This window comes from Ornithorhynchus anatinus, chromosome 21, assembly GCF_004115215.2.
Source record: "Ornithorhynchus anatinus isolate Pmale09 chromosome 21, mOrnAna1.pri.v4, whole genome shotgun sequence".
Taxonomy (NCBI): domain Eukaryota; kingdom Metazoa; phylum Chordata; class Mammalia; order Monotremata; family Ornithorhynchidae; genus Ornithorhynchus; species Ornithorhynchus anatinus.
Genome location: NC_041748.1, coordinates 652,208 through 673,658, shown reverse-complemented (window position 1 = coordinate 673,658; position 21,451 = coordinate 652,208). Strand labels below are relative to the sequence as shown.

The following is a 21,451-nucleotide window of genomic DNA, read 5'->3' as shown; positions in this document are numbered from 1 at the left end:
CACCCCACAACCCCCTCCGCCAGCTGGAGCTCAGTTCACTCCCGGAGGTGTCTGGTTTCCTAATTAGGGAGCAGGTGGGCAGTTGTGGCCGGCTGACCCCTGACCCCTAGGGCCGGGGGCCCGTGGGGTCAGGGGGAGGGAAGGGAATCAGCTTGGATGGAGCACGGGCCTGGGAGCCAGAGGACCTGGGTTCTAATTCCAGCTCCACCACCTGTTTGCTGTGGGATCTTGGGCAAGTTTTCTCGGGGCCTCAGTTTCCTCCACTGCAGAATGGGGATTCGATCTCTGTTCAACCTCCTACTTTGACTGTGAGCCCCACGGAGGATAAGGACTGTCTCTGACCAGATTAACTCGCATCTACCCCAGCGATTAGAACGGGGTTTGACATTTAGTATGTGCTTAACAAATGCCATTAAAAAAGCGGTGTGGGGGGGGGGACAGCTGGGAGGTGAAGGGGAAGAGAAGAAGGAGGAGAAGGGATGAAGGAGGGATGAGGAAAGGGAAGGGAAGAAGGGGGAGCATGGGGGGGGGATGAGAGAAGGGAAGGAAAGATGGAATGGGAGAAGGGAAGGAAAGAAGGGGGATGAGAGAAGGGAAGGAGAGAAGGGGAGTGAGAAAAGGGAAGGAGAAAAGGGGCGTGAGAAAAGGGGGGTGAGAGAAGGAAAGGAGAGAAGGGGGGTGAGAGAAGGGAAGGAGAGAAGGGGGGTGAGAGAAGGGAAGGAGAGAAGGGGGGGTGAGAGAAGGGAAGGAGAGAAGGGGGGGTGAGAGAAGGGAAGGAGAGAAAGGAGAATGGGAGAGGAAAGGAAAGAAAGGGGAATGGGAGAAGGAAAAAAAGGGGAATGGGAGAAGGAAAGGAAAGAAGGGAAGAATGGGAGAAGGAAAGGAAAGAAGGGACGAATGGGAGAAGGAAAGGAAAGAAGGGAAGAATGGGAGAAGGAAAGGAAAGAAGGGAAGAATGGGAGAAGGGAAGGAAAGAAGGGAAGAATGGGAGAAGGGAAGGAAACGGGTGGAATGGGAGAAGGGAAGGAAAGGAGAGGAATGGGAGAAGGGAAGGAAAGAGGAGGAATGGGAGAAGGGAAGGAAAGAGGAGGAATGGGAGAAGGGAAGGAAAGGGGAGGAATGGGAGATGGGAAGGAAGGAAAGGGGAGGAATGGGAGATGGGAAGGAAAGAAAGAGGGGCATGGGAGAAGGGAAGGAAAGGAAGGGAGGAATGGGAGAGGGGAAGGAAAGGATGGGAGGAATGGGAGAAGGGAAGAAGGAGGGGATGGAGAGAAGGGAGGGAAGGGGGGGGCGAGAGAAAGGAAGGGGAGAAGGAGGAGACGGAGTGAGGAGGAGAAGGGTGGTGGGAGGTGGGAAGTGGGAAGGGAAGAAGGGGCGAGGAGGAGGAAGAAGGGAGGCGTTGGGCGAGGCGGGGGAGCGGCGGGGCCTGTGGGCCGCCTTTTGTTCCCGGCCGGCGGGGCGGGGGGCGGGGACGAGGGAAGGGGAAGGGGCGGCGGCAGGAGGAGGGAAGGAGGAGGAGGAGGAGGAGGAGGAGGAGGAGGGAAGGAAGGAAGGAAGGAAGGAAGGAGAAGGGCTGCAAGCAGGGCGCAGCAGCGCGTTGCGGGATGGACGGGCCGGGAGCGGGAGCGGGCCCGGAGCCGGGGCGGAGGAAGAAGGCGTCGTCGGCCCCGGTCCCCTCGGGCCCCCCGGTGGGCCCGGTCCCCAGCACGGCGGGCGGGCGCGCCCCGTCGCCCGGCCGGCCCAAGGAGGCCCCCGGCCGGGGCTCGGCCAAGGCCCGGCGGGGCGCGGCCGCTCCGGGATCCCCGGGCCGGGCCGGGCCCCCGAGGCGCCCCGGGCCCCCGGAGGAGTCCGGGGGGTCCGGGGGGTCCGGGGGGTCCGGAGGGTCCGGGGGCGGCGGCGGCAGCAGCCCGAGCAGCAGCAGCAGCAGCCTGAGCAGCGGCAGCAGCGGGCGGCTGCCCCTCAGCGCCTCCGTGGCCTTCTCCGACCTGACCGAGGACCTGCTGGACTGCAGGCCCGACGCCTTCCTCCGGGAGCTGGAGGAGCTCCGCTCCGAGAACGATTATCTCAAGGTGAGGGGGGGTGGGGGGACCGCAGGATCCAGGGGGCCCCCCTGGCCTGCCGAGGGAGGGTCCGGGGGAGGCCGGGGGCTCCGGGCTCCGGGCTCCGGCTCGGCCGGTGGAGGTGGGGACGGGGGGTCGGAGAGGCTGGGGGGCCGCCGGGGTCCAGCTCGGCCGGCAGAGGCAGGAGCCAGGGGGCCGGGGGTCGAGGAGGACGGGGGGTCCGGGGGTCCGGCCTGGCCGGTGGAGGATGGGGCCGGGGAGGCCGGGGTCCAGCCTGGCCGGTGGAGGTAACGGCCGGGGGGGCCGGGGTCTCTCGGGGAACTAGGATCCCGGGGGTCGAGGAGGCCGGGCGATCCAGGGGTCCAGCTAGGCCGGCGGAGGTAGGATCCGGGGGGTCGGTTAGGCCGGGGGATGAAGGGTCCAGGGGGTCAGGGGGGCCGGGGGATCCAGGGTCCTGAGGACCGAGGTGGCCGGGGACCGGCTCGGCCGGCCAAGCTAGGGTTCCCCGGGTCTGGACGGCCGGGGGACCCAGGGTGTTGGAGACCGGGGGCCGCCCGGGTCCGGAGCGACCGGGGGAGCCGGGGTAATAATTATCATTAGGGTGTTTGATAAGCGCTTACTGTGTGTCAGTAATCACCGGGATGGATCCGAGCAAATCGGGTTGAACGTAGTCCCTGTCCCACGTGGGGCTCACGGTCACAATCCCCATTTCACCGATGAGGGAACTGAGGTCCGGAGAAGGGAAGTGACTTGCCCGAGGTCACCCGGCAGAAGAGTGGCGGGACCGCGATCAGAACCCGTGACCTTCCGACGCCCGGGTTCCAGCCACTGCGCCGGGCCGCCTTTCATGCCGCTTAACTTGGGTCCCGTGGCCGGGGGGATCCTCGAGACCCTGGAGGGAGCGAGGCTCCAAGGGTGGACCTCGGGGGTCCCGGGGTGGGGGCCTGGGGAATCATCATCTGAGGGAGCCTGGGGGGACGGTGAGAGTCGAGGGGGCCGGGCTCCTGAGGGGTTGGCAAGGGAGAGGGGATATGGTGACAGAGGGGGCAATTTTGGAACCTCGAGTGACCGTGAGCAGCGGGTCTCTGAGGGCCCAGCTGGGTACACTCGACGAAGTTTCCTTTTCCAGAAACCAGCTCTCTCCCCCCGGGGGGTCCAGGGGCAAAATTTAGCATCCCCCTCCCCACCCCGCTCCGAGCAGGCCAAAGTTGAGCCGGGATGGGGGGTGGTCCCCGGGGGTCTGAGGGCAGTGGGGGCCGAGGAGACCTCGGCCACCGTCTAGCCTGGGCCTTTTGAACCTGGTTTTGGCTGTCGGCTAGAGCCAGGGCGTCAGGAACCCCGTCCCCATCCCACCCCCCCACCCCGGCTTCCCCTTGCACGGTGCCGTTGGCATGACAACCCTAGGTGCCCCTCCGCACTGGCGAAATCCGTGCCACCCGGCGGGGCCCCGGCCTGGGTGACGGGTTGGATTGCGTCTTACCTGGCTGGCATTTGGTCTGGGGGCGTCTCGGGCGGGGGCGGCCTTGGGGCCACCCTGCCGAGGCCGGCACCTGGCATCTTCTGGGGTGCAGCCGGCCGCCCGGCGAGAGGCCGGGACCGGTGGCCGGCAGCGGGACCGGGCGGCGGAGACCTATCCGTCCCGTTCCGCGGCCCTCTGCCATTTCCCCGGCCGCCCTGGGGCAGGTGCCCGCCGCGTGCCCTGCTTGGCAGATGCCCAGGCCTGCCTTTCCCCGCAGCCTCTCGAAAAGGCAGCTCGGCGGTTCATTTGACGGTGCTCGTTAAGCGCCCAGTATGTGTCCAACACTGTTCTACGCGCTGGAGTAGGTACAGGTTAATTTAGATCGGACGCAATCGCTGTGCCACGGAGGGCTCACGGGCTTGAGGAGGAGGGAGAAACGGGTATTGAAGCCCCGTTTTACGGTTGAGGAAACTGAGGCACAGAGAAGTGAAGTGACTTGCCCAAAGTCGCACAGCAAGCGATCGGTCGAGCCGGAATTAGAACCCAGGTCCTCTGGCTCCCGGGCCCGTGCTCTTTCCCCTCGGCCGGGCTGCTTCTCTATGCGGGCCGCGGGAGCGTAGACCTCCTCGGGTACCTTCATCCCTGCAGCCCCGAACGGCCTTTGCGGCATTCGTGAAGCGCTCACTTTGAGGAGAGCACTAGGCCGAGTCCTGGAGCGGAGGCGGGATCATCGGGTCGGACACAGCCCCCGTCCCGTGTGGGGCTCCAGCTCCGAGGGGGAGGGAGAACGGCTACCGAAGCCCGATTTTACGGGTGAGAAAACTGAGGCGCGGCGAAGCGGCTCGCCCAAGGTCCCACGGCAGACAGGCGGCGGAGCTGGGATTAGAACCCGGGTCCTCCGCCTCCCAGGCCCCGGGCCCTCTCCACTAGGCCGTGCTGCTTCCTGAATGGGCCCATTCATCGTCGGACACTGGCCCGGGGCCAGGGATCACTGGGAGCGGGCCGGGATGTTCCATTTATTCATTCCCCCGCCCTCTGGCACCGACTGGGTGCCTCCTGCAGACCGAACCCTGTGCTAAGCGTTGGGAAGAGTCCAACGTAACAGAGTCGGCCGACGGTTTCCCCGCCCGCGACGAGCCGGCGGTCTAGAGGGAGCTTACGGTCCGTCAGTGGCATCTAGTGAACGCCCGTTGTGGGCAGAGCACTGGAGTAAGCGCTTGGGAGGGTCCAACGTGATAGAGTTGGGAGGCAGGTTCCCTGCCCACAATAATGCGACCGGTCTAGAGGAAGCCTAGAATCCGTCAGCACTATTTACTGAGCGCCCGTTGTGTGCAGAGCACTGACCCGAGCGCTTGGGAGAGGAGCGGAGCACGCAGGGAGGCTGCAGGAGCGGCTTGAGGCCTCCTCCGGCCGCTCGGCGGGGCTGGCCGGAGTCCAGGCTCCGGGGCCGGAGCAGCTGCGGCCGCAACAGCCCGGTCCTCCCAACGTCCTCAGATTTGAGGCTGGGTCCCCGCCCCCCCGGGGTGGGGAGCGAGCGGGGCGGGCGCCCCCGCCGTCCGGGCTTCTGGCGGGGCGAGCCGAGGACACGCCCTGGACAGCTGCCACGTTCCACGGGGTCGGCGGCCGGGCACGGGCCCCGGGCGCCGGGCCGCAGCGGTGGACGAGCCTCCGCCCGGGGCCACGGCGGGCCCGGGGTCCCGCGGCCCGGCGGCGGGCGGGCCGGAGCCCGGGGCCGCGGTAGCGGACGGGACCGAGCGCCGGGCCGCTGCGGCGGAACGGCCTCGACGGACGGTTTCCCAGAGCTGGTGGGGACTGGGGAGCGTGGGTCGGCTGGCTCGGGCAGCCTGTTGGGCGAGGGCCCGGGGAGGATGCGGGAGGGGTCCCGGCCGCCGACACCCCAGGGCAGCGCCGCCCTCCGCCCGCATCCCGTCGCTTGGCCGTCTCCCCTCGTGCGGCTGTCGCCAGCCCCTCTCTCTCTCTCCTTACATTTTTAGACCGAATCCCTCATTCATTCTTTCAATAATAATGATGTTGGTATTTGTTAAGCGCTTACTACGTGCAGAGCACTGTTCTAAGCGCTGGGGGAGATACAAGGTCATCGTCTCCCCCGATTAGACCGTAAGCCCGTCGAACGGCAGGGACTCTATCTGTGGCCGACTTGTTCATTCCAAGCGCTTAATACAGTGCTCTGCACATAGTAAGCGCTCAATAAATACTATTGAATGAATGAATGAATGAAAGGTTGTCCCCCGTGAGGCTCCCGGTCTTCATCCCCATTTTGCAGATGAGGTCACTGAGGCACAGAGAAGTGAAGTGACTTGCCCGCAGTCACACGGCTGACAGGGGGCGGAGCCGGAATTCGAACCCATGACCTCGGACTCGCAAGCCCGGGCTCTTTCCACTGAACCACGCTGCTTCTCTCAATAGTGTTTATTCTCAATAATATTGATTGAGTGCTTACTATGTGCAGAGCACTGTATTAAGCGCTCGGAATGGACAGTTTGGCAACAGATAGAGACAATCCCTGCCCAGCGAGGGGCTCGCACCTCTAGGCGATGGCTAATTCTCACCAGAGCATAGGTCAAGGAGCGGCGTGGCCTAGTGGATGGAGCCCGGGCCTGGGAGTCAGAAGAATATCCAAGTGTCTGTTGTGTGGCCTTGGGCAGATCACTTCTCTGATCTTCGGTTTCCTCATCTGTAAAATGGGGATTCAGTCCCCGTTCTCCGCCCCCCTTAGACTGTGAACCCCGTGTAGGACAGGGACTGTGTCTAACCTGATGATCTTGTATCTACCCCGGTGCTTAATCCAGAGCTTGACACCCAGTGATTGACTACTGAAATGATGGTGAGGGTGATTATTACTATTATCGATAATAATCTCTTATTATTGATTATTATTATTGGTATTTCCCATCCTTTCGAGTCTCTGTACCCTAGCCCTATCCCCAAAGCTCACCACATCTCCCTGAAGGACCGAAGCCCGGTGTCGGAGCTGTCCAGAGGTCCAGAGCCTGGGTTTGGAGCTGTTGAGGGGGGTTAGGGCCCGGGGTTGGAGCTGTTCAGAGTCCCAGGTCCGAGCTGTTCAGAGTCGTCTGGATGCCTAGGGGCCGAGGTCGGAGCCGTCTGGGGACCGGGGGCCAGGGTCGGGGTTTTTCAGGGCCCAGAGCTCGGGGTCAAAGCTCTTCGGCGCCCCGGAGTCTGGGTCGGAGCTACTGAGAGGCCTGGGGTCCCCAGGTCGGAGCTGTTTGGAGACCTAAAGCCCGGGGTTGGAGTCGTTCAGGGGCCCGGAGCCCGAGGTCGGAGCTGTTCAGAGACCTAGGGCCCTGGACCGAGGTTGTTCCGAGGCCTGGGGCCCGGGGTCGGAGTTGTTCAGAGGCCTAGAGTCTGGGGGCGAACTCTTCGGGGGGCCTAGGGCCCAGGGTCGGAGCTTTTTAGGAGCCCAGAGCCCGGGGTCGGAGCCGTTCAGAGGCCTAGGGCCCCGGGTTGGAGTTGTTCAGAGCCCCAGAGTCTGGGGTCGCGGCTGTTCGGGGACCTAGGGCCCGAGGTTGGAGCCGTTCGGGGGCCTAGGGCCGGGGGTCGGAGATTTTGGGGGGTGGCCCAGATTCCGGGGTCAGAACTGTCCAGGGGCCCGGAGCTCCAGGGTCCACATTCAGGGGCCGGGAGCAGGAGGCGCCTCCCACGCCAAGCCCTTCTTCCTCTTTCCGGGAAACCCACTGGGAAACCTGGCCGATGGGACAATCTGTCACCGTGGAACCCGGCTGATTGGACAATCTGTCACCCTGAAACCCGGCCGATCGACCAATCTGTCACCTCGAAACCCGACCGATCGGACAATCTGTCACCGGGGAACCCGGCTGACTGGACCAGGGGCCGTTCACCGGGGGGGTGGTGGGTGGGACCCGGCGCAAGCCCGGGCCTGGGAGGCAGAAAGACCCGGGTTCTGATCCCGGCGCCGCCACTTGTCTGCTGCGTGACTTTGGGTATATCACTTGACTTCTCTGGGCCTCAGTTCCCTCATCTGTAAATGGGGATTAAACCCGTGAGCCCCCTGTGGGGCATGGACCCTGTCCAACCTGATTAGCTTGTTTCTACCCTAGACCTCAGAACAGCACCTGGCACCTAATAAGTACTTAACAGATACTATTTTAAAAAAAAAAAGGTACAAGATCAACCGGGTGGACCCAGGCCCCGTCCCACCTGGGGCCCCCAGCCTAAGGGGAGGGAGAACAGGTATCAAATCTCCATTTTACGGAGGAGGAAACTGCTGTCCACAGAAGTGAAGTGACTTGCCCCGAGTCCCACAGCAGGCAGATGGTGAAGCCGGCTTGAGAACCACGTCCCTCTAGCCCGGAAGCTTATTGTGAGCAGGGGATGTGTCTGATCATTGTAATATTGTCCTCTCCCAAGCGCTTAGTACGGCGCTGTGCACACAGGAAGTACTCAATACTACGCGTGACCGACAGACAGGCCCTCTGACTCCCGGACCCGGGCTCTGTGCCCTAGGCCTCGCTTCCCTAAGAGAAGCGAAGTGACGCCCCAAGGCCCACAGCAGGTACGTGGCGGAGCTGGCTTGAGAACCCAGGTTCTGTGGTTCCCAGGCCTGATCTAGGCCGCCGTGCCGCTGCGGGGGGGTGTGCCTTCCGTGGCTTGCCTTTGGTCCCCGCGGGGCCTCGGGCGGGCCCCGCGCGGGCCGCCCGCCGGATCCTTACCTGCCGGAAGAACAGGTTACGCCCCTGCGGCGGGCCGCCGGGTGCCAGGGAGCCGGGCGGGCCGGCCCGCGGAGCCCGGGGGCACGCATACGGCAGCGGGCGCGGCCGAGGGCGGAGACGCAGGCGTCTGCAGGGGTCGGAGCCGAGGCCCTCGCCTGGCCGTGCCCGCTCGCCCCGAATTCATTCAGTGGTATCTATTGAGCGCTCACTCTGTGCAGAGCGCTGTACCGAGCGCTTGGCATGGACAGTTGGGCCACAGATAGAGACCGTCCCTGCCCCATGCCGGGCTCGTAGTCTAAACGGGGGAGACAGCAAAGCGAAACAGAACAAAACGAAAACAAGACATCGTCAAGATAAATAGAATCATAGATAGATGCACACCTTATTAACAAAATAGAGTAATAAATAATATATAGGAATGAGCACAGTGCTGAGGGGAGGGAAAGGGGGAAGAGTGGGGGGGAGGGGGTGCAGAGGGAACGGGGGGGCTCGGTCTGGGAAGGCCTCCTGGAGGAGGGGAGCTCTCAGTGGGGCTTGGAAGAGGGGAAGTGAGTTAGTTTGGCGGAGGTGAGGAGGGACGGCGTTCCGGGACGGCGCCGCCCCACTACCCTGGCATCTCTGAGCGACGCCCGCCAGAGCGGGCACCGTAGGTGACCCCCTGCGACCCCCCGCACCTCCCCCCGATCCGAGCCCGCCTCCTCCGAGCGGAACAGAGCCCGCGTCCGGTCAGCCCGGGCTCTGCCGTCCGGGGGCAGAGCCGGAGCAGGAGCGCTAGACCCATTTCTCAGGAACGTTCTTTATTTTATGGCTTTTGGGGCCAGGCACTGTACTAAGCGCTGGGGGGTAGACACAAGTTAATCAGGTTAGGCGCAGTCCCCGTCCCACATGGGGCTCACCGTCTTCATCCCCATTTTACAGAGGAGGGAACTGGGGCACGGAGAAGTGAAGCGACTTGCCCGCCGGCGGAGCCGGGATTAGAACCCAGGTCCTTCTGACTCCCAGGCCTGGACTCCAGGCGCTTAGGTGACCCAGAGATGGGAGTGGGTATAGGCGTGGGCCGAATACATAGGCGTAGTTTATTGACGCATCCGTAATCGATTTATGTATCTGTAATTTATCTATGCATCATAATTTATTTACCTATCTCTAATGTCTTTGAATCGATATAGCTATCATTTATCAGCTACCCATAATTTCTTTATTTAGTAATGTCTGTCTCTCCCTCTAAACTGTCAGTTCCTTATGGGCGGGGGATGTGTCTACCTACTCTGTACTGTCCTCTCCCGGTGCTCCGCACATAGTAAGCGCTCAATAAATACTACTGAATGAATGAATGAAAAGTGCCGAGTACAGTGCGAGTGCTCAATAAACACGATCGATGGGTCGATCGGCGAAAACGGGAGCAAGGCAGCCCGCAAAAAAGGCTCTTCTCAGCCTGTTTGTGCAGCAGGGATGAGCTGCCCCAGTTTAACTAAGGCGGGGGGGGGGGGGGGGGTAGAGGTCAGAGGTCAGGCCTCGAGCACCTTGAGCACCCACCCCCTGCCCCGTTACCCACAATCCTCTCGGCCAGCCCCCCCAATTCCCTCCGGACCCCGACAGCGGTGCTCGCTGCACCGCCCTGGACCCGACTCCTCTTAGTCCCCAGCTTGGCCCCGGCTTTGATCCACTTCACCGTCGTCAACGCCGGTGCTCTTTATTGAGCGCTCACTTTCCTTCGTTCGTCCATTCAGGCGTATTTATGAAGCGCTTACTCTGTGCGGAGCACTGTACTAAGTGCTTGGGCGAGAGCAATACCACGGTAAGCAGACACGTTCCCTGCCCACGACGAGCTTAGCGTCTAGAGCAGGCGGGGACAGACATTAAGCAGCGTGGCTCGGTGGAAAGAGCCCGGGCTTGGGAGTCGGAGGTCATGGGTTCAAATCCCGGCTCCGCCACTTGTCAGCTGGGTGACTGTGGGCGAGTCGCTTCACTTCTCTGTGCCTCAGTGACCTCAGCTGTCAAATGGGGATGAAGACCGTGAGCCTCACGTGGGACAACCTGCTGACCCTGTATCTACCCCAGCACTTAGTGCTCTGCACATAGTAAGCGCTTAACAAATACCAATATTATTATTATTATTAATAAATAAATGACAGATATGGGCAGAAGTGGTGTGGGGCCGAGAGAGGGGAGACGAACAAGGGGAGTAAGTCAGGGCGATGCAGAAGGGAGTAGGAGAAGAGGAAATGGGGGGCGGTCCTAATCAGGGAAGGCTTCTCGGAGGAGATGGACCTTCAACAAGGCTTGGAAATGGGGGAGAATCATTGTTCGTGGGAGTTGAGGAGGGAGGGTCTTCCAGGCCAGAGGCGGGACGTGGGCGAGGGGTCGGCGGCGAGATGGACGAGCTGGAGGGGCAGTGAGGAGGTTGAAGTTAGGGAAACGAGGTGAGGTAGGAGGGGGCGGGGGGATCGAGGGCTTTAAAGCCAGTGGTGAGGAGTTTTTGTTTGCGGAGGTGGATGGGCAACCGCTGGAGATTTAGAGGAGTGGGGTGACGTGCCCTGAACGTCTCTGTAGAAAAGTGAAAAGGGCTTACGGTGTGCAGAGCGCCGTACTAACCGCTTAGGAGAGTACAACGCAACAGAATGGGTGGGCGCGTTCCCTGCCAATAGATGATAATAATGTTGGTGTTTGTTAAGCGCTTACTATGTGCAGAGCACTGTTCTAAGCACTGGGAGAGATACAGGGTCATCAGGTTGTCCCACGTGAGGCTCACGGTTAACCCCCATTTTACAGATGAGGCCACTGAGGCCCAGAGAAGTGAAGCGACTCGCCCACAGTCACACAGCTGCCAAGCGGCGGAGCCGGGATTCGAACCCCTGACCTCTGACTCCCCAGCCCGGGCTCTTTCCACTGAGCCACGCTGCTTCTCTGCTCCCAACGAGCTGACAGTCTGGAGGGGGAGACAGATGTGAACATCAATCAATAATTGATCCTACAGAATTTGGAAAGGAAAGGAGCGGTGGGCGGCTCCTCTAACTTCTCTGACGCTCTCCCTTCATCTCCTTTGCTTCCGCCTCTTCCTCCTCTTCTTCTCCGTCCCCCCTTTTCCTCCTCCTCCTCCTCCTCTTTTCCTCCTCCTGCCGCTGCACACGTTTCGCACCCGCCGTTCCGCCGTTGCGTCCCCGGCCGCCGGGGCCTGAGGGACGGTGGCCCTTTAAGAGCTCGCCCATCGTCGCTGACGCCGTCGGGAAGCCCCGTCCCCCCCCCCGTCCCCCGTCCCCCGTCCCCCACCCCCCCACCCCGCAGGGAGATGGAAAATGTGATGCGTGGCCTTCGCCGCGACTGGGGAGGGCCGGGGAAATGACAGCACGGTTCCAGGGCCTCTCCTCCTAACGGGACTGGGTTGTTTATGGTCTTGGCGAAGCGCTCACTCAGTTCCGGGGACTGTACTGAGCGCTAGGGTAGATTCAGGCCAACCAGGTTGGACACGGTCGAAGCCCCCCCCCCTCCTCCCAGAAGCCTTCCCCGACCGCGCCCTCCTCTCCTCTTCTCCCGCTCCCTTCTGCGTCGCCCCGACTCGCTCTCTTTCTTTATCCCCCCTCCCGGCCCCGCACCGCTTACGTCCCCGTCCCTCGTTTATTCGTTTCTGTTCGTGTCCGTCTCCCCCTCTAGTCCGTCGGCTCCTTGTGGGCGGGCAATGTGTCTGTTTATTCTTACATTGTCCTCTCCCAAGCGTTTAGTACGGTGCTGTGCACCCAGTAAGCGCACATTAGGTATGAGTGAATGAATTGCCCTCCCAGGGGCCTACTCCAGTGTTCTGCACACGGTGAGCGCTCGATAAATCCAACTGACCAATTGGTTAAGCTCATCGTGGCCAGGGAACGTGCCTGCCGACGCTCTCGTAGCGTCCTCTCCCAAGCGTTTAGTACAGTGTTCTGCCCACAGTAGGCACCCGGTAACCGTGATCGACTGGGCCTCGCAGTCTTAATCGCCGTCTCGGTTCCCTCATCTGTCAGATGGGGACGGACTCTGTGAGCCCCACGCGGGACAGGGACCCAGCCCCATCCCGGCACTTAGTACGGTCCCTGGCGCGTAGTAAGCGCTCGACGAATTACCAGAATCATCGTCGGCGCCCGTCGCGGAGCCGGGGAGCAGCTGCCGCTTCCGCCCTCGAGGCCGGGGGTCACGGAGCGGGCTCTCCCTTCCCACGTTTCCCGTGAGAACCGGAGCGAGCGTCCCAGCCGGCCGTGAGGGGGACCGAGGGAGAGACCGCCGGGCTGAAACATCCGTCGCGCTCCCCCGGGGAGGGGTCGGGGGTGACCGGTCCCGTCCGTCGTATTCCATACTTGGCTAAATCCCATTCCTTTCCTCCCTGTCGCGGACCCTCCCCCTGACTCCCAGGTTCGCCTCTCGGCCCCGGGGGCTTCCGCCCCTGGGAGCCGGGGGGACCTGGGTTCTCATCCCCGCTCTGCCACTTTTCTGCTGGGGTGACCTTAGACGAGTCACTTCCCTTGTCGGTGCCCTCGTCTCTAAAATGGGGGTGAAGACTGGCGGCCCAGAGGAGGACCCTTTCCGAGGGTGAAGCAGCGTGGCTCAGTGGAAAGAGCATGGGCTCGGGAGTCGGAGGTCATGAGTTCGAAACCCGGCTGTGGCCACTTGTCGGCTGTGTGACGTTGGGCAAGTCACTTCACTTCTCTGTGCCTCAGTGACCTCATCTGTAAAATGGGGATGAACTGTGAGCCTCACGGGGGACAGCCTGATGACCCCGTATCTCCCCCAGCGCTTAGAACAGTGCTCGGCGCATAGTAAGCGCTTGACAAATACCAACCGCTTAGTACAGTGCTCTGCACGCAGGGAGTGCTCCAGAAATACGACAGAATGAACGAACGAGTGACGGGGACGGTTTCCAACCCGAGTAGCCTGTACCTACCCCAGTGCCCGGCACGTAGATGAGTGGATAGAGCCCAGACCTGGGAGTTAGAAGGACCTGGGTTCTAATTCTGGCTTCACCTCACATCGGCTGCGAGATCTCGGGCAAGTCGGTTCACTTGTCTGGGCCCCAGTCATCTCAGCTGTAAAATGGGGATAAGAGTACGAGCCCCATGTGGGACAGGGACTGTGTCCGACCGGATGAACCCCAGTGCTTAGAATGTACTGGCTACATAGTAAGCGCTTAACAAATATGACAATTTATAATTATTATTGTTAAGAAGTGCCTTAAAAAAGGGTTGGCCAAGGCATGGTTTGCCCTCAGCCACAGGGTCCCGCGGCTTGAGAACTCGGCCTCTCCCGTCCGAGGGCGGGGCGGGGGGATTCCACTCGTGATCCTGCTGCCGGACACCCCCAGACCGCACGTTCCCCCTCGCCCTCTCGGATGTCGGCCGTCTGGGTTTCTCGAAGCCGGGGGCAGCTGGAGGGCGAGGCCTCGGTGGGCCAGATTCCCCGCCAGTGAGCGGCGACTGTCAGCTCCTGGTGGGCAGGGAATGTGGCCGTTACATTGTTCTCTTAGGCTCTCCCAAGTGCTCAGTACAGCGCTCTGCACACGGTATGCGCTCAATAAATACGATTGACTGGGAAGCAGCGTGGCTCGGAGGAAAGAGCCTGGGCTTCGGAGTCCGAGGTCATGGGTTCGACTCCCGGCTCTGCCACTTGTCAGCTGTGTGACCGTGGGCGAGTCACTTCACTTCTCTGTGCCTCAGTTACCCCATCTGTAAAATGGGGACTAACTGTGAGCCTCAAGTGGGACAACCTGAATACCCTGTATCTCCCCCAGCACTTAGAACAGTGCTCTGCACATAGTAAGCGCTTAACAAATACCAACATTATCATTATTATTATTATTATTATCGATTGAGAGAAGCAGCAGGGCGTAGTGGATAGAGCCCGGGCTTGGGAGTCAGAAGGTCAGGCGATCCAATTTCAGCTCCTCCGCTCGGCTTTGTGACCTTGAGTGAGTCACTTCGCTTCTCGGGGCCTCAGTTACCTCAGCTGTAAAATGGAGATCGAGACTGTGAGCCCCCCCCGTGTCCAGCCCGTTTTGTTTGTCTCCACCCCAGAGTTTAGTAGTAAGTCCTTGAGCAATACCACAAGTATTATTATTATTATTATTATTATTATTGACTGAACTCACCCCCTAGAAGTGCACGCTGGTGTTCTTAACTTTTAATCTCTGCGCCGGGCTTTCCCATTCCCACCAATCAATTTCTTTCCAATTTTAGCGGTTTGGGCCCGGTTCAATAATTAGCTCAATTCTTCCTCCGCTGGCCCGAAGCATCGGAGCCAACGGAAAGCAGTTTCTGTCCTCCGCTGACTCCTGCTCCTCCTAATCGTACTTACGGTACTTGTTAAGCGCCTAGATACAAGGATACAAGGATGGATACAAGGTAATCAGGTTGTCCCACGTGGGACTGGCGGTCTTAATCCCCATTTTACAGATGAAGTAACTGAGGCCCAGAGAAGTGAAGTGCCTTCCCCAAAGTCACCCAGCTGATAAGTGGCGGAGCCCGGATTAGAACCCACGACCCCTGACTCCCAAGCCTGGGCTCTTTCCACTAAGCCACGCCGCTTCCCTAGATGGAAGATAATCAGGTTGGACACAGTCCCTCTCCCACATGGGCCTCACCCTCTTAATCCCCATTTTACAGATGTGGTAACTGAGGCAGAGAGAATATTAATAATAATAACAGTATTAGTAGCTTACTGTGTGCCTGTCACCGTACTAAGCACTGGGACGGATACGAGCAAGTGGGGTTGGATGCGGTTCCTGTCCCACGTGGGGCTCGGAGTCGCAATCCCCATTTTACAGATGAGGGAACTGAGGCACAGAGAAGCCAAGTGGCTTGCTCAAGGTAACACAGCAGACGCGTGGCGGAGCCGGGATTAGAACCAAGGTCCTGACTCCCAGACTCGTGCCCCAACCACTTAGACACGCCGCTTCCTGCGTCGTATCCACTCTCCCCAGCCTGGATTCGCTCGATCGTGTTTTCGGAGCGCGGGCTGCGCGCGGAGCGCTGCGCTAAGCCCTTGGAAGAGTGCAACGTAACAGAGTTGGTAGAGGTGATCCCTGCCCACCGGGAGCTTCCAGTCTAGAGGGGAATTCTTTGGGTCACCTCAGCTCCCCGCTCCCCACAGAGGCGTTCGACTCAGAGCTTCCGCTGGACTGTAAGCTCCTCGAGGACGAGGAAGAGCCGCCGGCGACGCCGAGTTTCCCTTCCCAAGTCTCGGGAAGTGCGCTTTCCTCCAAAGAGTTCATAACTCTTCCAATCCAGGGGAGCAGGGTGGCCTAGTGGATAGAGCCCGGGCTTGGGGGGTCGGAGTCGGAAGGACCCGGGTTCTAATCCCGCCTCTGCCACTTGTCTGTGGCCTGGGGCTAGTCACTTTATTTCGTTGGGCCTCAATTACCTCACCTGCAAAACGGGGATTAAGACTGTGGGACAGGGACTGTCCCCAATCCGATTAATTTGTGTCTACTCCGGCACTTAGAACAGTGCTTGGCACATAGTAAATGCCTAACAAGTACCTTTATTATTATTAATAAAGGCCTGGATTCTCATCCCGGCACCGCCACTCATCTGCTGTGTGACCTCGAGCAAGTCGCCTCACTTCTCTGGGCCTCAGTTCTCTCATCTGTCCGATGGGGATTAAGACCGTGACCTGTCCGACCCGGCTACCTTGTATCTATCCGGCGCTTAGCCCAGTGCCGGGCACATAGCGAGCGCTTAACCAGGATCACAGTTACTGTCATGATTATTCAGTCCACTTTATTCTGCCGAGCTCTCGACCCCGTGCTCGGCGCGCTGTAGGTATTCCAGAACCACGCCGGATCGTCCGGCGGAGCGGACGTCCGGGCAGCGGTCTCCCTGCCGGAACTCCGGGCGGAGGGGGTGGGAGTCCGTATTCCCCCTTTCCCGGATGGAACGGAGGAGCTGCTGGACCTCCTGGCTTCAATTTGGGGAGCGGGAAAGGCCTGCCCCCAGCCTCCGCCCGGTAGCAAGAGGCCCGGCGAGCTTTCTGTCCGGCCGCACAGTGGACGGTCGCATCAGAAGGAGATGTGGGTCCCGTCCCCCTTCTCGGCCCTCTCCCGTGAACCCCCAGACTGGGCCAGAGGCGGGATGGGGTCACCTGCTTGCTAAACCAACACGCATTGAGCTATTTGGGAGCTACCTAGCGGAGACACTCATCCTCTCCTTCTCGCTCTTGCTTTCTATCTCTCTTTTTCTCTCTCTTTCGCTCTCTTTTGCCGTCTCTCAATCTCTCTCTCTCTCTCGTGCTCTCTCTCTTTTTGCCTCTCCTGCTCTCTCGTGCTCCCTCGCTCACACACACGCACAACCCAAGGGCCTGTTGCCATGGCACCTGTGCTCTGGGAGACCAGTGACTTCACTGTCCACATCCTTAGCCGCTCAGTCCCAGCTCGGTGGGGGTGGGGCACCCGGGGCGAGACGCGAGAAACAACACCGCCGAACCCGGGCCTGGGAGGCGGGGGACCTGGGTTCTAATCCCTGCTCTGCCATTTGCCGTCTGGGTGACCCCGGGTGAATCGTTTCGTCCCTCCGGGGCCGTCGGTCGCCTCATCTGTAAAACGGGGATTGAATCCTACTCCCCCCTACTTACACTGCTTAGTTAATTGCATTTATTGAGCGTGTACTGTGCGTTGAGCACTGTATCGCGAGCAGGGACGGTATAATAGAACGATGTAGCAGACACATTCCCCGCTCACAAAGAGCCGACGGTCTAGAGGGGGAGACGGACGTGAATAGAAATAAATAAATGACAGATAAGGACATAGATGGTGTGGGGCTGGAAGCGGCGATGAATAAAGGGAGCAAGTCAAGGCGATGCAGAAGAGAGTCGAAGAAAAGGAAAAGGGGGCCCTTTATGGGACGGGGGCTGGGTCCAACCTTATTATCTTGTAAATTCAATATTCAATAGGATTTATTGAGCACTTACTAGGTGCAGAGCACTGTACTAAGCGCTTGGAATGGACAATTCAGCAACAGAGAGAGACATTCCCTGCCCATGGACGGACTCACGGTCTAATCGGGGGAGACGGACGGGCGAAAACAAGACAACCTAATAGCAATAAATAGAATCAAGGGGATGGACCCCTCGTTAACAAAATAGGGTAATAAAAATATAGACAAATGAGCACAGTGCTGAGGGGAGGGGAAGGGAGGGGGGAGGAGCAGAGGGAAACGGGGCTTAGCTGAGGGGAGGTGAAGGGGGGAAAGGGGGAGGGAGCAGAGGGAAAAGGGGAAGCTCAGTCTGGGAAAGCCCCTTGGAGGAGGTGAGCTCTCAGCAGGGCTTTGAAGAGGGGAAGAGAGTGAGTTTGGCGGAGGGGAGGAGGGAGGACGTGGGCCAGGTGCTTAAAAATCGATCGTATTTAGTGAGCACTCTACTAAACACTTGGGAGAGTCCAATCCAACGGAGGGGGGAGATATATTCCCTCCCCACCGTGAGCTCACAGTCTGGACGGGGAGACAGACGGCCATCTAAATAAATCAGTGACGGATCTGGACGTAAGTGCCGTGGGGGAGAGGGAGGGGTGAATAAAGGGAGCGAATCGGGGTGACTCAGAAAGGAGTGGGAAAAGAGGAAATGAGGGTTTAGTCAGGGAAGGCCTCTTGGAAGAGATGGACCTTCAGTAAGGTTTTGAAGTTGGGGAGAGTGATCATCGGTCAGATACATTTATTAATAATACTACTAATGATAGCGGTATTTAAGCTCTTCCGATGTGCCGAGCACCCTTCTGAATACCGGGGTAGATAGACGTTAATCGGGTTGGATACGGCCCCTGTCCCATGTGCGGCGCCCTGTCTTAACCCCCATTTTATAGAGGAGGGAACTGGGGCCCGGAGAGGTGAAGTGATTTGCCCAAAGTCACCCAGCAGACATGGGTAAGAGTTGTGATTAGAACCCACGTCCTCTGACTCCCAGGTGCGGGCTCTTTGCAGGAGGCCACGCTGTGGCTTAAGCGCTTGTGTTCGCCGTGATTACAGTTAGTCCCCCGCCAGAGAGAGCTGGCCTTCGGGACCAGTCTGGGGGTAGCCGCGGGGCCTGGCACAGCATTAGGGCTTGGGAGTCAGAGGTCATGGGTTCGAATCAAGGCTCTGCCCTTTGGAGCTGTGTGACTGTGGGCAAGTCACTTCACTGGGCCTCAGTTACCTCATCTGTAAAATGCGATTAACCGTGAGCCCCACGTGGGGCATCTTGATTCCCCTGTGTCTACCCCAGCGCTTCGAACGGTGCTCTGCACCTAGTAAGCGCTTAACAAATGCCAACATTATTATTATTAGGATCCAGGAGCCCTGAGTTCTAATCCCACCTCTTCACCGACTAAGACCGTGCACCCCAGGTGGGACAGGGACTGCGTCCAACCGGATCATCTTGTATCAACCCCAGAGCTCAGTACAGTGGCTGGCCCAGAGTAAGCGCTTGAGAAATACCATTTAAAGAAAAAGAAATGAAATGTGGGGGTTAAAAGCTTACTGCCCGTCCAGCACGGTGTCGTCTAGGTCCAATACGGTCGGTTGAGGCAATCTGCCGGGCTGCTCTGTGCCCTTGGGCCGTCTCTGGACCCCAGCTTCCTCTCCTGTCAACGGGGGGATGTGAAACGGGCCGGGCACTGTGAGGGGAAGGGCGGATTGAGGTGACATCTCTGGGGGGACATTAGAACGCTCTCCAGGTGACGAGGAGTGGCTCTCGTCCCTAGGAAGCTCCCTGGTAACGATTTCCAGTCCGCTGGCTCCTTTCTCCTCTGCACGGTCTCGGTGCTCAGCGCTTAGAACGGTGCTCGGCGCCTAGAACAGGGCTCGGCACGTAGTAAGCGCTTAACAAATGCCTCCGTTATTATTTGGGATGCGGGAGGGGGGGGGACCGGGTGGAGAACCATAACAAAAATAATGATGTGAGGCGCTTACGGGGACTGTACTAAGCTCTGGGGCGGACACGGGCAGATCAGGCCGGACACCGTCCCCGTCGCACAGTGGGCTCACATTCGTTGGGTCGTATTTCTCGAGCCCGTACTGGGTGCGGAGCACTGTACGAAGCGCTTGGGAAAGTACAACGGGACAGTAATAGAACGAGCTTAGAGGCGAGGTAACCGAGGCCCAGAGAAGTGCCTTGCTGAAGATCACAGAGCGGACGGGTGGCGGAGCCGGGATGAGAGCCCGGATCCTTCTAAAGCCCAGGCCGGGCGCTACCCACTAGGCCACGCTGGCTCTCCCCGTGCCTCGCTGGGCCCCTGGACCCCAGGACGGTCGACTCGGGGGACTTGGAGTCAAGAGGGGAGGCGGGGGAGATGGAAGTCGGGGGGGGTCCCGTCCGGCCGCTGAGGCTCCCCTCCCCCCTCCCGGTGTCTCTCCGCCGCGGGCAGGATGAGATGGAGGAGCTGCGTGCGGAGATGCTGGAGCTGCGCGACGTGTACATGGAGGAGGACGTGTACCAGCTGCAGGAGCTGCGGCAGCAGCTGGACCAGGCCGGGAAGACCTGCCGCATCCTGCAGTACCGCCTGCGCAAGGCCGAGCGGCGAAGCCTGCGGGCCGCCCAGACCGGACACGTGGACGGGGAGCTCATCCACAGCCTCGAGCAGGACGTCAAGGTGAGCGCGCCCGCCCGCGGACGGGCGATCCTACCGGGCGAGCCGTCACCGCGTGCAGAGCGTTGAACTCGGCCCCGGCGAGCCCGTCGTTGGGTAGGGATCGTCCCGATCTGTTGCCGAATCGTACTTTCCCAGTACAGTTAGAACAGTAGGCGCTCAGTAGATACGATCGAATGAGGGGACGACAGAACGGTATTCATTCGTTCAACTCACTCGAATTTATTAAGCGTCAATACATCGATACCCATAAGCAGGCATCGATATAAAATAAAATTACGGATTGATACGTAGGTGCTGTGGGGCGGGGAGGGGGGGGAATGCAGATATAAAACTGGCAGTCGGTCAGTCGTATTGATTGAGCCCTTACCGTGTGCAGAGCACTGTAGTAAACGCTTGGGAAGTACAGGTCGGCCAGGAAGAGAGACTCACGGTCTAGAAGGGGGGGAGACAGACATCAAAACAAGTAAACGGGCATCGATAGCATCAGTATAAAGAGAATTATCGCTATATAGGGGGTCATGGGGAGGGGAGAGGGAGCTGAGGACAAAGGGGCGCTCAGTCTGGGAAGGCCTCGTGGAGGAGGTGAGCCTTCAGTAGGGCTTTGAAGGGGGGGAAGTGTGATTGGCGGATTTGAGGAGGGAGGGCACCCACTGGAGATTTTTGAGGAGCGGGGTGACACGCAGAACGTTTCTGTAGAAAAATAATCCCGGCAGAGAAGGGGCAAGGTGATGGGGAGCTTGGAAACCAATGGAGAGGAGTTTCTGCTTCACGCGCAGGGCGATAGGCAACGACCGGAGATATTTGAGGAGGGGCTGACATGCCCAGAACGTTTCTGTAGAAAAATAACCCGGGCAGCGGAGTGAAGTGTGGACTGAAGTGGGGGTTCACGGGAGGTTGACAGGTCGGAAAGGACGCCGATGCAGTAAACCAGTCCGGATAAGATGAATGATTGCACTAGCGTGGTCGCGGTTAGGATGGAGGGGAAAGAGCGGATCTTGGCCCTGTCCAGAGCGGGAGACGGACGCTAAAGGAATAGATAAATTAGAGCTGGGGGGGGGCACGGGGGCGGGGGCAATTGAGTAGATGGAGCAAGTCAGGGTGACACAGGAGGGAGCGGGAGAAGAGGAAAGGAGGGCTTAGGCGGGGAAGGCCTCTTGGAGGAGACGGGCCTTCAAATAAGTTAGACCGTGAGCCCGTCGTCGGGCAGGGATCGTCTCTCTCTGTTGCCGAATTGTACATTCCGAGCGCCTAGTCCAGTGCTGTGCACATAGTAAGCGCTCGATAAATACTACTGAATGAATGACATAAGGCTTCGAAGGCGGTGGGGGAGAGTCCCTGTGGGATTTGAGGAGGGAGGGCGCCCCAGGCCGGAGGCAGGACGCGGGCAAGGGCCCGGCAGCGAGATCGACAAGATGGAGGCAGAGCGAGAAGGTTGGCGTTAGAGGAGCCAAGTGGGAGCGGTCGTTCCGACGGCCGAATATTTTTTTTCCGTTAATGGTAACTGTTAAGCACTTACTAGGTCAGTCGGTCCTATTTACCGAACGCCCGACGGTGTGCAGAGCACTGTACGGAGCGCTTTAGGAGAAGACAGTATGGCGCTATAACACATTCCCTGTGCCAAGCACAGTTCTAAGCGTGAGAGTAGATT

The 21,451-nt window shown here is 59.8% G+C and overlaps 1 protein-coding gene across 1 annotated transcript in view; it reads left to right on the top strand.

Annotated features, from left to right (window-relative positions):
• Nucleotides 1-1,899: 1,899 nt before the first annotated feature.
• Nucleotides 1,900-21,451, top strand: part of SOGA1 (suppressor of glucose, autophagy associated 1) — a 44,244-nt gene continuing 24,692 nt past the window's right edge. The window contains exons 1-2 of the mRNA XM_029049547.1: nt 1,900-2,069; nt 19,579-19,803. Of these exons, the coding sequence (XP_028905380.1) occupies nt 19,585-19,803 (219 nt within the window). The 5' untranslated portion in view covers nt 1,900-2,069; nt 19,579-19,584. The remainder of the gene's footprint in view (nt 2,070-19,578; nt 19,804-21,451) is intronic.